Source organism: Boeremia exigua (assembly GCF_020726555.1).
Source record: "Boeremia exigua strain MPI-SDFR-AT-0100 chromosome Unknown C7974scaffold_2, whole genome shotgun sequence".
In the NCBI taxonomy this organism is placed as follows: domain Eukaryota; kingdom Fungi; phylum Ascomycota; class Dothideomycetes; order Pleosporales; family Didymellaceae; genus Boeremia; species Boeremia exigua.
In genome coordinates, this window is record NW_025763519.1 from 66048 (window position 1) to 80265 (window position 14218).

At 53.9% G+C, this 14218-nt stretch overlaps 5 protein-coding genes across 5 annotated transcripts; 3 read left to right on the top strand and 2 right to left on the bottom strand.

The window, feature by feature from the left end:
• The first annotated feature begins 54 nt into the window (after window positions 1-54).
• C7974DRAFT_384581 (nucleoporin Nup186/Nup192/Nup205) lies at window positions 55-5686 on the top strand. The gene is made up of 2 exons (XM_046140852.1): window positions 55-5101; window positions 5164-5686. Exons 1-2 carry the CDS (start codon window positions 140-142, stop codon window positions 5212-5214), a joined length of 5013 nt encoding a protein of 1670 aa, XP_046000953.1. The 5' UTR covers window positions 55-139; the 3' UTR covers window positions 5215-5686.
• Window positions 5687-5801: 115 nt separating this feature from the next.
• On the top strand, window positions 5802-8102 carry C7974DRAFT_384583 (heterokaryon incompatibility protein-domain-containing protein). Its single transcript, XM_046140853.1, has 2 exons — window positions 5802-6231; window positions 6285-8102. The coding sequence occupies exons 1-2, from the start codon at window positions 5847-5849 to the stop codon at window positions 7913-7915; spliced, it is 2016 nt and encodes a 671-aa protein (XP_046000954.1). The 5' UTR covers window positions 5802-5846; the 3' UTR covers window positions 7916-8102.
• A 248-nt stretch (window positions 8103-8350) lies between these two features.
• Window positions 8351-9720, bottom strand: C7974DRAFT_384584 (CRAL-TRIO domain-containing protein). The gene has a single exon (XM_046140854.1). The coding sequence runs from the start codon at window positions 9633-9635 to the stop codon at window positions 8463-8465; it is 1173 nt and encodes a 390-aa protein (XP_046000955.1). The 5' UTR covers window positions 9636-9720; the 3' UTR covers window positions 8351-8462.
• A 126-nt stretch (window positions 9721-9846) lies between these two features.
• Window positions 9847-12044, top strand: C7974DRAFT_326761 (DNA polymerase alpha 70 kDa subunit). Its single transcript, XM_046138996.1, has 3 exons — window positions 9847-10371; window positions 10420-11794; window positions 11843-12044. Exons 1-3 carry the CDS (start codon window positions 9887-9889, stop codon window positions 12017-12019), a joined length of 2037 nt encoding a protein of 678 aa, XP_046000956.1. The 5' UTR covers window positions 9847-9886; the 3' UTR covers window positions 12020-12044.
• Window positions 12045-13439: 1395 nt separating this feature from the next.
• C7974DRAFT_384587 (uncharacterized protein) lies at window positions 13440-13962 on the bottom strand. Its single transcript, XM_046140855.1, has one exon. The coding sequence runs from the start codon at window positions 13923-13925 to the stop codon at window positions 13524-13526; it is 402 nt and encodes a 133-aa protein (XP_046000957.1). The 5' UTR covers window positions 13926-13962; the 3' UTR covers window positions 13440-13523.
• Window positions 13963-14218: the final 256 nt, after the last annotated feature.

Sequence of the window (14218 nt, forward strand, 5' to 3'; positions counted from 1 at the left end):
AGCTCCACCCGCGTGCCGCGAAAGTTCGAGCTGGGGACAGGAAAACACGGCCCAAACACGCCTCTGGTCGCGCTCCACCGCACAATTGCCTGTCCACGCCGCCGGCGCACGATGCGCAGTGCCTCCCCGCGACTCTCCCATGGCTGACGAAGACAGCCTCGCCGCCCTCCAGGGCCTGCACCGCGACCTCTGCGCCCACATCGACCTGCAGCTGCCCGTGCTCGAGCGGCTGGTGCTGAACCTGGAGGCGCATCTGGAGGAGTTCAAGACGCTGCTGGACAAGAAGCCCAAGAGCGATGCAAGCAGGCGGCTGCTGTCGGCCGGCAAGATCACCATCGACGACAATGAGTACGAGGTCAACGACGACTTCAAGCAGCAGACGCTTGAGCTGGCCGACGCGCTGGACCTGGACGAAGTCGATGCCGCCGCGCTCTTCATGGGCGCTGCGACCGAGGCGCAGGAGCTGGACCGCACGCAGCTACAGACGGCCGTCATTCGCTTCCACCGCCGCCGCGAGTACATTCTCCTCTGCCTGCGCATTCTGACCAAGACCACACTGGACAACGGAGATGGCGGAGAGACGGAGATTGAAGGTCTGTCCACGCTGCAGAAAGCCGTGCAGATCATACTGGGCGTGGACGGTGGAGCGAACCTGGTCAATGCGTATGGATACTGGAACAAGTGCTTGACGGGCATGTCCAACGTCGAGAAGTGGCTGCAGCAGATCATGGAACGCGTCCAGAGCACCCAAGTGGTTGGACAGGTGCCCCTGCCAGGCTTTGTTGAGATCATGGACTTCCAGCGTCAGAGCCTGACGAGACAGCATGAGAATCTATCTGCCATCTGCACGCACATGATCAAGGCTGGCTATGTGAACGTCGACAACTATAAGGCGCTGCTGGCCAAGGCAAAGACTCTCGAACGCCACGACATCATTACGATACACTACGTGCCCATGATCATCCGATTGACGGGCTGGACTGCCATCGAAAGTAATGTTATGCTGCGGGACGCGCGCGCCCTCCACGACTCACTGATGGCCGAACTCGACAGCCCCAGCTGGGCACTGAGGAACCTCCATGCGGCGACCTTGGCATGGTGGTTAGCCGAGTACAGTGGCCGCTACGTGGACCCCAACGACCGTGACCCTGCCATACGGGGTGTCGATCTCAAGGCTGAGGCCGAGACTCGCTCCGACCAATTCATTCGAACTCTTAACGATGGTGCCTTCCACTTCATGCTGTCTGTCAGTCAGGATGTGCGGCCAACTAGATGGTACGACCCACAGAAGACAAGTATGCTATCGACGCTCCTGCAGGACACCGCTATGCTCAGTTCTGAGACCACACAGCCTGAGGAGTTTTTCAAGGTACTCCTGATGGAACAACTGCAAACATTCGTCGACTCCTTCATTACGCATATGCCAGATACGCTGCGAAAGCTGAAAGTCGAGGAGGATGACCAACGGAGACGGCTCCAACTGCAGTTCCAGCGGTCGACCGGGGAGTACCCATTGCATCTAGAGAGATTTATGGTCATCGTAGCATACGCCTTCGACGGTTTCCCCGATGCGGCCGGTGACTTTTGGAACGACAAGGAAAGCAATCTCTACGGATTCCTGCAATGGGCAGCCAAGAGACAGCCAACTCCTCGTATTGCCATGTTCTGCGAAATGCTGCGGGCAATCTCGACCGACCAGGAGAACGCAGATTGTGCACACAAATTCCTGCTTGAAGAGGGTGCTTCGGCATCTGGAAAGATACGACGCACGAGTTCTTTGAGTTATACACACATCTTCAACGAGCTCGTGGAGTTTGACCGTGATATCCACGAGCCGAAGAAGGCGACCCAGGTCGGTATATTTGCACAATCGCAAACGCCAGCCGACCAGATTGTCGAACCTGAAAGTGCAACCATGCTAGAAAGCTATCTGCGTCTTCTAGCTCATCTTTGCAGAAACAGTTTTGCTGCGCGCCAATGGATCCTTGACTTGAAAGAGTACAACTATCTGGGTATCTGCTTCGGCTTATGCACAGACAAAGTCGAGAGTGGGTTAAGGGCAGCGGCATACGATGCGCTATCAGCTTTGTTGGTGGGCAAAGATGTCCACCGCGCCAGTGTCATCTGGAACACTCTAGACGACTGGACAGTTAGTGGCTTCTACGTCGCCTCAAAACCAAGCAATGCCCTCGTATCGACACCACGAGAGGACTTCTGGCCCACCTTAGCTGATGGGTACGATGAGGCAATTGCTTTCGTGCGACTGCTTCACAGCCTCATTGAGCCTTATCCAGAGAGCGAAGGGCTAAATGACGGCTTGCCGTTTCCTGAAACTCTTGGATCGTCACGCCGCATGCCAGGAATTGAGGGCTATATTGACTTCGTTATGCAACAAGTTTTCGCGGAGCGTTCGCAGGAGGTCCTTGACCCGTTGCAGCGTAACGTCATGAGGTGCACATGTTTGCGTTTCATCGTAACATGTCTCTCCACCTTCAACGAGAACCTCGTTGTCTTTGCCAACAAGTCCAGCATACCCGTTGACTCTGTCATCGACTCTTCTTCTCTCGCTGCATACATCGCAATGCACCCTTACACCCGTGTCATGGAATGGATATTCAATGACAAGGTACTCAAAGCTCTTTTTTCAGCTTCACACCATGATGTCAGCGAAGTTGACGCTGCTCCATCAGATTCGCCTCTCATACAAACACTCATGCTGAGTATCGAAGTCATGGATCAGGTCATGAAGTTGCAGGCCACCTACCTTGATATAGTCAGGCCTACACTGAAGCAGCAATCGTCGACGCAGGGATCTCCGGTCTCCAATGTTTCACTTGCGTCTTTTGAAGATGCAATTTTGAACAACCTCCAGATCGTGGTTGACCTCGGCCTGTATTGTGGTACCGGTCATGAAGCATTGACTATTGCTTCCCTACAACTTTTACAGAAGCTAGCATCGTCAAGGAAGCTTGCTGTATCACCAGCTGGTTTCGGACAACGATCTGGCCGCAGCAAAATCGTCGGTGTCCTGGAACGAGACAATGAAGCAGAGAGGATTGGCCGATCCTTGCATGGCTTGATGCGGTTCAGTGCGGAAGAACTTGAAGCCGGTGAGGAAGCATCTGGATACGTCGTCAAGCTTCGAGTGCTTGAATTCCTGAATAGCTGCCTTGCGGCAGTGTCCACCAGACCGACGATCGCCCATATCTTGCTTGGCTTCTCGTGTGAAAGCAGCACTGTTCGCATTGCCGAAGACAGTCTGTGGTCACAGGGCAAGGCCCTGTTCCATGCTATCCTCCTTCTAGCGGTCGAGTACCCTGACAACGACGGGGAACAATTCGTGGCCTGGAGATCCGAGCTCAAGACCCGCTGCTGGGACGTCCTTCAAAAGCTGTGGCGTTCACCATTGACCAGTGCGATCGTCATGGATGAGCTGCGAGACAACGAACTCCTGTTCATCGAGGCACCGCGCCTGACACCAATCAACGTTGACATCTCCTGGGAAGGCTTGTCTCTCGTGCAGGGCCTGGAGCTTCTCGCTACTGGCGACTACTCCGAGTTCTTTTCAGGATCTCCAGCGCTTGCGTTGCAAAGCTTCCTTCAGCGGCGAGCTGCTTTCTTGGACTACGAATCGCGCGAACTTCGTTTGACTATCAAGCAGAGCTTACCTTCAATGAAGTCGAGGATACAGTCCTTGCTTCTCGGTACCACCGTTCGGCCTGGCGAGGATCCAACGCCAAACCCTAACATATTCGATCTGTTTGACTTTATCGAATTTGTGTACCCAGAACGCACTTTGCCGGATCAACATCGGTTCTTCGAAGGCGTCAATCTTGCCTCATGTCAGGAGGAGAAGGATGGGGATCTGTTGTACTCGTTGCCGTTACTTCAGCAGGTCATCCTGCTGAAGATGAAGTTCTGGAAGAAAGATGGACTCATCGAAGATGAGTTCCAAGAAGCAGAGCTAGCGCAAGAAGCCGAGTTGTTGTTAGCCGTCTTCGCTGATTGGAATCGTCGAGCTCAGTTGACACGCTACCACAAGGACATCCTGCAGTCATGGGTACAAGTCCTCATGGTGACCGTGCACAGCTGCGAGTTCGAGGATGGAGCAAGGGCTTCTTTCATCCTGCAGACACTTCAGGTCATTCTACCGAAGCTGGAACAATCGTACAATGCCGACGTCTTCACTGCTCTGCAGCTTGCTGGCTTAGCCGAAGCACTCATTCAGAAGGTTGACTTCACATCGACGGCATTCGACAAGACGGGTGACTTCTCAAACGACCGTTTGAGCCAGCTCTTCCGCGCAGCCCTTACGGGTGTCTACAGCTCGATCTCTACGCCCGAGCTACGTGAGTACTGCTACCAGATTTGTTTCAGGTACATCAACGGCACATTCGAGAAGGCAACACTCAACTCTCCGCTGGGTCGCCACACGCTCAATGCCATTAAGAATGGCGGCAGCCACCTTCTCGAGATCGTTTGTGATGACGCATACAGTGGACAAGGGACGTGCAAAATCTCCGCTCTCCTACTACTGAACGCCCTCGTTGCAGTCGCCACCCGCCAGCAGTCAAAGTACGTACTCGAAACCTTCGTATCGCTCAACTTCATGGGCGTCCTCGTCGACAACATCAAGCACATCCCCGAGGAACTCCGCGCCGCCGCCGCGCCCCAAGTATCCAGCCTCCTGTCCTACTACGACGCCAGTCTCGCCCTGCTCCTGCGCATCTCCCAGTCGCGCCTCGGCGCCGCCTACGTGCTCAACGCCGGCCTATTCCCTGCCGTCCGCGACTCGCAGATCTTCGCCGTCGACCCAGACATCGGGCTCGAGTTCGACAACCCCAACGCCCTCAAGAAGTACTACGAGCTCATGCTCGCCGTCCTGCGCGTCGTCAACGCAGCCGTCATCGCAAGGGGCCGCCAGAACGACCAGTCCGTCTTCCAGGCCCGCGAGTTTCTTAAGGAGAACAGACACAGCATGGTCGCGGTCTTCAAGCGCAGCGTCAATGTCGGCGGCGGCGAGAAGGTGGAGACACAGCAGGATCTTGCGGATCTCGTCGACTGCTGGACGGTTTTGGTCGACGTTACTGGGTTTTTGCAGGTAAGTTGCACTGCTCCCCTTGTCTTGGTTGGAGAAACGAGCACGTTGCTAATGAGAAACAGTATGAGGATTCTTCCACGCTGAAGCAGGGGCGCAGTAATATGTTTTCGTAGACCGCGCTTTCTAGACTTCGGGGTGGGGACACGATGAATGCAAAAAGTTTGAATCTCAGAGCGCTGTTTTTGCTCTTTGCTGCTGTGGATGACCCTGTGAAGCTGTTCTGGGGCGCTTTGTGGGTTGTGTGGTTGGTGTGTTGCTTCCCTGTGTCTTGTCCGGTTGTACGCGGCTTACATTGAGATCGGCGTACTGGTACGGCTGACCAGTTCCAATGGCCTTGGCAGTTGTCCTGAGGCGCTGAAAAGGCGTTTGTGAGGATCATGAGGCGGCTGTCGTGTTGCTCCTTGTGTCTGGCCCAATTATACTCATTCCAAGAATCACGTGGGTAACGCTGCTCTTCTCCACGAATCAACAGGCGTTGTGAAGCTGAGCCTCAAGATCGAGCCAATAACATCTGGTGGCAGATAACGCGATTCTCGGACTTGTGGTTACCATGGGCATGAGTACGCGGCTCGATTTGATGAGCGGCGTGTCGCTGACCGGTTCCGAATGTTGTTTCAGGTGGGAGCAGCTGCAGTCGTGCATATTCCACGTGACATGTCAGCACAGCCTTGTTGCCTAGATGACAGGCGTTTCGACTTCACACCGGCCTGCGGATTTGCCTCCTCGACACCCCTATCTTTTTACGATGCTTTGCGAAAAATGCTTAAACATAACCCTTCGGCGTTTAGAGGAAGACCCGGATATACTGGTGTACAGTCACTATGCGACACTTGGTCTTGTACATGATTCTGCGAAGCATTGCGATCTGTGCCGATGTATCAGTAAAGCATGTATGGTTTCTTGGTTTCTCCCGCCTACCATGTTCGACAATCGGCAGTCTCGCTACAGCGAGGAACAGATCGCCTGTGCAATGCAGCAGCAAGCTAGCTTTGGGCCAACTCGAATAGAGGTCGAGGGACCAGAACTCTTTTCGCTTGGGCGTACCTCCCATTTGCTCAGGACGTGGTCATTGACGTTCCGTTATGGACGCAGTTTTGCTACATTGTGGTTGTTCGTTCCTTCAACTCCTCGTACGGAAATTCTGTGGCTCAACTTGACACTCCTCGACTTACGTGGCGGACAGAAATTTTCTCAGAACTGGAAGAAGCTTGTAGTACAGACTCCCGTCTGATGTCTCCACAAAACCTACTTCTTGCGAAGCGGTGGATGCACCACTGCTCCACACATCATCCTAAATGTAATTCCACGGCGACCTTGCCTCTATGGATAATCGAGATTGCCAGTGAAGATCAATCTACCCGACTTGTTCGTGGATCAGGAAGGGTAGCACAATATGCGACCCTGAGTTACAAATGGGGTTCTACAGTAAGGTACAAGATGACTTCTGCAAACCAAAGTGATCTCCAACAGCAAATACCGCTTGATCAGATGCCACGCACATTCACTGATGCGATCAAAGTAACTCGGGAGCTCGGGTACTCATACCTATGGATAGATGCTCTATGCATAACGCAAGACTGTGCGATTGAACTCCAGGATCAAGTCGCCGCGATGCAAGATATCTACTCGGGCTCCAGCCTTACGCTGTTCGCTGCAGCAGGCGATGAAGCTGATACTGGGTTGGACCACGAGCGAGGTCCTGGAGTTACACGTCCCATCAAAGTTACCCTTCGGCTCGAACTTGAGCCCAACTCTGCCGACTACGAGACGGTGATCTTCGTGAAACAGCCTTTTCAACCCCTCAGTCACCTACCTCTTTACTCTCGTGGCTGGGTATTCCAAGAGCAGCTCCTATCACGCCGGTCGCTCATTTTCACAGCGTCCCAGATCAAATGGCAATGCTTGGATGAGTGTCTTTCAGAGACCTCGCCTCTTCCTGAACAACGGGGCCGCCCTGTACTAATGGACTATCTTAAACCACGGAACCTTCTTGATGACGAGAGCATAATGAATATTCAGAATTGGATCCATACAAACAGCATGCTTTACCAACCAATGTGGCTCTATTACAGGGCCATCGAACTATATAGCAGACGGCAACTGACGTTCATAAGTGACATCCTGCCTGCAATCGCTGGTCTTGTATCAGTCTACGAACAACGATTGAAGAAGACTTTTGTCGAGGGCATTTGCTTAGACGAACTCGAGGGTCTCCTGTGGACTGTTCGCACCAACTCGACAACTGCCGAGGCCAGACCAGTGCCAAATCGACCATCATGGTCCTGGACGTCTCGGTTTGGGAGCGAGGTTGTATTTCGTGCACCAGATAAGCACGGCGCAACACCGTCGTCATCCACGCACATCCGTCTGCAACTAAATGCTCTTCCGTCTTGTATAAAACTTGAGGTGACGGCCTGGACACGATGGGTAGATCTCGCAATTGAAAGTAGAGGTACGTACCAGGGAATCCAATACGGCATCGACGCTCGAGACGAGAAGAGCTACACGGCTTTCGCGCGCCTAGACGACAGGGAGTGGAATCGTAAAGAGTTCCGTGGATGGAAGTCAAAGGACGGAGTCATCTCACGCAGCATGTTATGCATTCTAATTAAACGGCATCGAGGTTGCCATTACATACTGGCCAGGCCTCATTCTGAACTCCCCGGCTGCTTTACTAAAGTTGGTACCGCTTTGGAACACACCAATGAGCACCTCCCCAGCCTGATCGGAAATGCAGAAGCGCCTGAAGCGGTTTTGGAGGCCCAGCGAAGGACTGCCGACGGCCCCGACTATACAATCCAGTACCTCGTGTAGAGTACAGCGTTCCCTTCTTGTATGGAAAGGGAATTGGGAACACGTGTCTGACAAATAGTATTTTCCGATCAAGAAGCATTGGGTTATGATGTGCATGTGCTGCGCTACCTGACATGAGCGCAATCCGAACGCCATGGTTTAGGTGTTTCCATAGACTGAATAGACGCACGCATTGTCGCCGTTTCACCAAGCATTTAGCAACTGAAAAGCATCATAGCTCGCATCTTCTTGCAAACTTTCACCGAGCACCCCTGGCCGCATTCAACAGTCTGATGGGCCGGAGCACACAGTCCAGACTTTACTCTAGTGTCAAGTTGGACGCAGATCCTACTTGGTGCCAGTAGAGTGGTGCAAAGTCAAACAGAAAATATCATCGATCTTGACACAACGCACACAGAAGTAAAGTACAACAGCAACGACGTCATCATTACTATGACCGAAAAGACTGTGTCTGAACGTCAAAACATATTGCCAACCAAGTACATCTTTGATATTCTATGTCTAATGCAGCATATCGCTCAAATGCAACGCTCAATAACTATTACGCTCAGGCCACAGGCCTAGCCTCGCCGTTGACATCCAGCTTCGCTACGCCCTCAGCAAGCGCCGCATCACCGTTGGCACCGGGTGCGTGGACCGGCGGCGCGACGACGGCAGCGTTGCTGAGGGGTGCGGGCTCAGTAGCGGAGGGTGCACCAGCAGGAGCAACAGGGGCAGGCCCGGCAGCAACAGGCGCAGGAGCAGCATCAAGTGCGGCGTCAGCAGTGACCGCCGTACCAATGGCCTCTGCAGCTTGTCCGCTGCCGACACTGCCCTCAGCCCCGCCCCAGAGGTAGATCTCGCTCTCGCCGATCAGCTTACCGGCCTTCTCCCACTTCGCGACCCTCTGTGCTCTCCTCTCGCCAGCGAGTTTCTCCAGCGCTGGCCAGTACAGGCTGTGGTCGTACTTGAAGTCGATCTCACCGCCCGACGCCTTCATCAGCTGCGACGCAGGGACGTGGTCGGTGAGCGGCTCGTTGTACTTGATCTTCTCCTTCGTGACGGGGTCGATGAAGGGGTTGATCGCCTTAAGGAACAGCGTGACGTACCACGGCAGGTGCGTGAGCAGCGCCCGGCCGAGGCGCTCGGGGTAGTGGTTCTGCAGGATGTCGAGCACCTGCTTCGCTATGCCGAGACCTGGTGTGCCGCCGGAGGATGTGTTGCTGAAGTCGATCAGCAGCGCAAGGCTCTCCTGGCCGGGCGGGTGCAGGTCGATCGTGCGCTCGAGCATGTACACCAGGTGCTCGACTTGTCGGGGCCCAGGCTTAGTGTTCTGGTTCTGCGGCAGGAGGTACAGGCAGGGTCGCCCTGAGTTGTCGTAACCGAGCTGGACCTGCTTGCCCTTCTCGTTCTCGGGGGAGATGTATGAAGCTGTGAGCTTCTCGGTGCCGAACTCGCGGCGCCAAACTGCTGTGGAGCGGAGACGTATGGAGGATTGTGCGAGGGTCCATTTCGTGGCGCGGAGGTAGCGAAGGAGGCATTCGCGGGTCAGCCACATGCGGTCGTTGTCGTCGAGGGGTGTGGATTCGGCATCTTTGGCAGAGGAGACTGGCAGCGACTCCCAGGCTCGTACCTCAGTAAGCAATTGGTCGTACTTGGCCTGCTGGTCGGCGGTGAGAGCCGCAGGAGACGGAGGTGTGGTGCCAGCTACGGGCTCGGCGATTGGGCCCATTGTGGTCATCTTGAAGGACTGTGAGGGGTATAGAACTTCTCAAACACGCGTGGTAGTACAGGAACAAGGCTGTTGAGGAACTCCGCGATAGGAGTTGGGCGATCATCGATCAGATAACTTTCCCGGACCCTGCATCGCATCCACCACGCTAGCTGCAATCGTGCTAGCACCACCACTTTAACTCGACGCGTCGACGCGTCTGATCTATCGCGCGCAAACCGCTCTGACGTCTTCACCATTCCCTACACATACGAATAATTATGGACGACGCGACCACCGAGCTTACCGAGCGTTTTGAGCGCTACTGCGCCACGAAAGATCATGAACTTCCTTCTGACGTGCTCACAGAGCTACAGACGATGATGCGCCTGTACTCAATATCTGCAGAAGAGTTAGACTTCAAATGGCAGGCATACAGCATGAAAATGGGCGCAGAGGGAGAGAGGATGGAGCTGAAGTCGGTGCGAGACTTCAAGAAGACCCTCCAAGACACACTGGAACGCGAGAGTCGAGGGAAAGCACAGCAGAGGACTGAGATCAAGAGGGAGCGCCCAACACCACGAGCGAAGGGCGGCGACATGTTTGATATGATTGAAGGCCTAGTACCGAACACACCTCGCGCAAACGGCGGCGCAGCGAAGCGCAAGGGCAACTTCGACACACCGAACGGACGAGCGAACAAGGCGCATCTCATGAGCTCGCCGGCCGGAGGTCTCACACCGAAGGGCGATACTTCTGCTGGACCGTAGGAATCACTCAATTGAGGGTCTCAAACTGTATCTGACGTATGCAGGACATTTGATTTCGCTTCCCGTGCGAACGCGAACGAGATCACCGAGCAGTTCATGAGCAGCGACATTGCTCTCCCAGAACCTCCTCTTGAAGCGCCGACCGCGCCACGAATGAAGCTGAAGGCGAACACAGACATGTCCAAATTCTCGTACCGCACAATGACCATGAAGCTGTCTGAAGCGTCAGAGGTTCTCGACGACAGGATAGACGAGTTCCGCCAGCTCATTCAAGAGTCAATGGATTTGGACGACAGCGCTTTTGGGAATCCGAGCTTGCAATCGCCAAATCAGATCATCGCAGTCGGACGCATAGCAAGCGACACAAGTGAGGGGAAGCTCAACACAGCATCTCTCGTGCTGGAAGGCTCGCGGCGTATGGGCTCAGGGCATCGAGTGCCACTGAAGGTCGACAGCCTACCCTCCTACAACTTCTTCCCTGGGCAAATCGTCGCTCTACGCGGCGTTAACGCCAACGGCGACGTCTTCGTTGTGTCTGAAATACTCTCCCTTCCACTCCTAAACCCCCCAGCCACGAATCCTGAAGAACTAGACGCAGTCAGCACACGCTACCTCGACACACCCAACTCCGACCCGGACAACGCCCGTCCACTGACCATGATGGTAGCAGCCGGCCCCTACACCACCGACCAAAACCTTGACTTCGCACCCCTCCACACGTTCCTCGACAACGCCGCCACCGCCTACGCAGACACCATCATCCTACTCGGCCCCTTCCTCGACGCCGAGCATCCGCAAATTCGTACCGGCGACTTTGATGCGCCCCCCAACGCGCATCCTGACCAGGCAACCCTCACCGACCTCTTCCGCCACCACATCTCCACTCCAATTCAAGCCTTCGCCGCCCGCAACCCCACGTGCAACATCATCCTCGTCCCCAGCCTGCGCGACGCCCACCATCACGCCGCCGCCTTCCCGCAGGACAAGTTCACGAAGCGCGATCTCGCGCTCGGCGCCGCGGGCAAGATGGTCCAGTGCGTCACCAACCCCATGACACTGTCCATGAACGAGATCACGGTGGGCATGAGCTCCGTCGACATTTTCTCCATGCTGCGACAAGAGGAGATCAGCGGGGGCAGCGCGCGAGGCACAAATTTCTACGAGCGCGGCGCACGGAGTGTGCTCGAGCAGCGCAGTTTCCTGCCCGTGTTTCCGCCGCTGGCTAGGAGCAAGTACATCAAGCCCGTTGATGTGCCGGCGAAACTCGTCGCGGGTCAAGAGGGAGAGGATGTGGACGAACCGTCCCCGTTCCTGCCCATTGGCACCCCGCTCGACGTGTCGTATCTCAAGCTCGGCGAGATGCTGAACGTGCGCCCCGACATCCTGATCACGCCGAGTGCGCTGCAGGGCACTGTTAAGGTACGTGCTCCCATGAAAGGCAGTATTGCATGCTAACTAATAGCTCAGGTCGTCGAGTCCGTCATAGTCATCAACCCTGGCACACTCGCCAAGCGCCGCGCTGCAGGCACATACGCGCGCATCGTCGTCCAGCCGGCGCGCGTCACGGATGAGGAGAGGCAGCGCGGCGTGGCCGTGGCGCATAAGCTGTGGGAGCGGAGTAGGGTTGACATTGTGCGGATATAGGTGTAGATATATGATGACAATAATGAAGTATGGAGCCCATTCAAGATATTGGTCCGTCTCGCGAGTGTCAAAAAATACACAGCCATGTGACGCGCAGTAAAACAGCTGAACGGCGAAAGTAAGAAACTAGCATGTGATGGAATATGATATAATATATCACTATCATTAAATACATATCATAACCAGCCATTCATCCAGAGCCTGCAGCTGAGTCGAAAAACAGATCATTTTACCCAGCTAAGAGGGCGGAAAAGAGCATATTCCTGTCTGGGCGTTTTGTAGCAATCTAACCACAAGAAGTGTATTCCATATCTCGCATCGAGTTTTGTAGGACGATGGTGTAGGACAATGGTGATAGGTAGCGAAGCAACCCGGAGTTCCGCGCGTCGGCGGATGGTGCCTGAATTTAAAGCTTGCACCCCGAAAAGACATCGCAGACAAATGGTTAGGGATCAACTCAGCAAGTATCAAAACATCGAGCCCGTAGCTTTAACAGAAGGACCTTTGGTCACCACTTGCCACTTGCCTAAATAGATGTCAATGATGTTTAAGGCTAGCTGAAGCTGTGCCTCACGGAGAACCACAGGTGGGTCGAAACTCCACCGGGTGGTGTCCGACGAAACAATGGGAGAGCTGAGCGACGGAGTCCGGAGCACGGGCAATGAAGGACATGCACGAGCTTATGCTAGTATATATATCGATGTATAATCACATTGGAAAACTCACAAACTCATCACAGTCTTTTCAAATCACTTCAGCACGACTCTGGTAGTCGTTCATCACAATATCCCTTTCTTCCTTACCTCCTTCCAATAACAGTCGTTTATTCTTTCGAAATGAGGACTACTGCAACTATAACCGCTCTGGTAGCAATATTCAACTCAGCTCTAGCAGATATTGTGTGCAACTCCGAGATACTGCACTACAAACCTCGCATGGTCTCTGTGGCTGAAAGAAATGGATTTGCTAATACTATTGACGAAGTCTGCGGCAACAACATCGAGAAGTCGTTACAGAGACAGTTTGGGTCCACCATCTTCAGCCGCACTAATACTGAAGATACCTTTAGTAAGGATGATTGCATAGCGAACTTGCAGTCTATTATCGAAGCGTGTGTTGCTGCCAAGAATGCAGGAGGTGGTCGTCTTGCTACCAATGGGCTGATAGTCGAGGTGCATCTGGGCTCTTTAAGCAACGAAACCAGAGAGCTTGGAGCATCGGTAAAGAGAAGAACAACCAAGGCAAATCCCTCAAAGCCGAATTCGAAGCCAAAGCCGAATTCGAAGCCAAAGCCAAAGCCGACCCCTGCAAAACCGACTCCAGCAGTACCGAAACCCGTCAAGACCCCGCCTGCTGGAAAAGCATGTAAATCTAAGCCAGGCAAAGGAAAGGGGGATGGTAGCAGTAAGACCAAAGAGGGCAAGAAAAACCCTACGAAGGTTGTCCGAGGCCTCATCTCCAAGCTCCTCCGCAGGGCTGGAAGCTCCGGTAGACCATCATCAGATTATGGCAGTGGATGTGATCCCGAAGAAATGGCCGATGGTGGTGAGTGGGGCGTGAACACCTGGCGTGGCATGCGACTGATGACAGGCAACACAATCACCAACAGTGAATTACTAGCTATCGCCAAGTCTGCCTTTGATGAGGTTATGTCAAAGAAAAAGAGTGCTGGTGGAATTGTTATTGCAGCTTTGTTTGTTCCTGGAAAGGGAGTTTTTATAGGAAGTCCTGCACGTGGAACAGGTTCTACGAAAGCGGAAAGCTTTGCTAAAGCTAATGCGCCAACTCTGTGGGAAGAAATTTGGGAATTTCGCGAATGGGATGGCACAGGTTCGAAGTACCATGCTGAGGATGTCGCGATGATGTACGCAATTGAGGCTGGCGCCATACCTAAGGGTAACACCATGTTTCCGGCTGGATCCAAGATTGCAGCTTGGGGCAGAGTTAAAGACATGCCTAAAGACAAGGAAATGCCGCCCTGCTCCCAGGGTAACATTTTCCCCGGCTGTAAACAGAACATGGACGATGCAGGGATAACTCCAACATACCCTTTTAAGAGCTGAGCCCAACAGAGGTCCATAGGGGAGGATTGTCCATAGCGCCGCTCGCTTTGCTCTAGGTAGGTACTCACGTAGCCGAGAACGTTCGGAATATCGTCAACCAACATGTTAGGTAGACTTCGTTTTTTGAAGTCTCTCA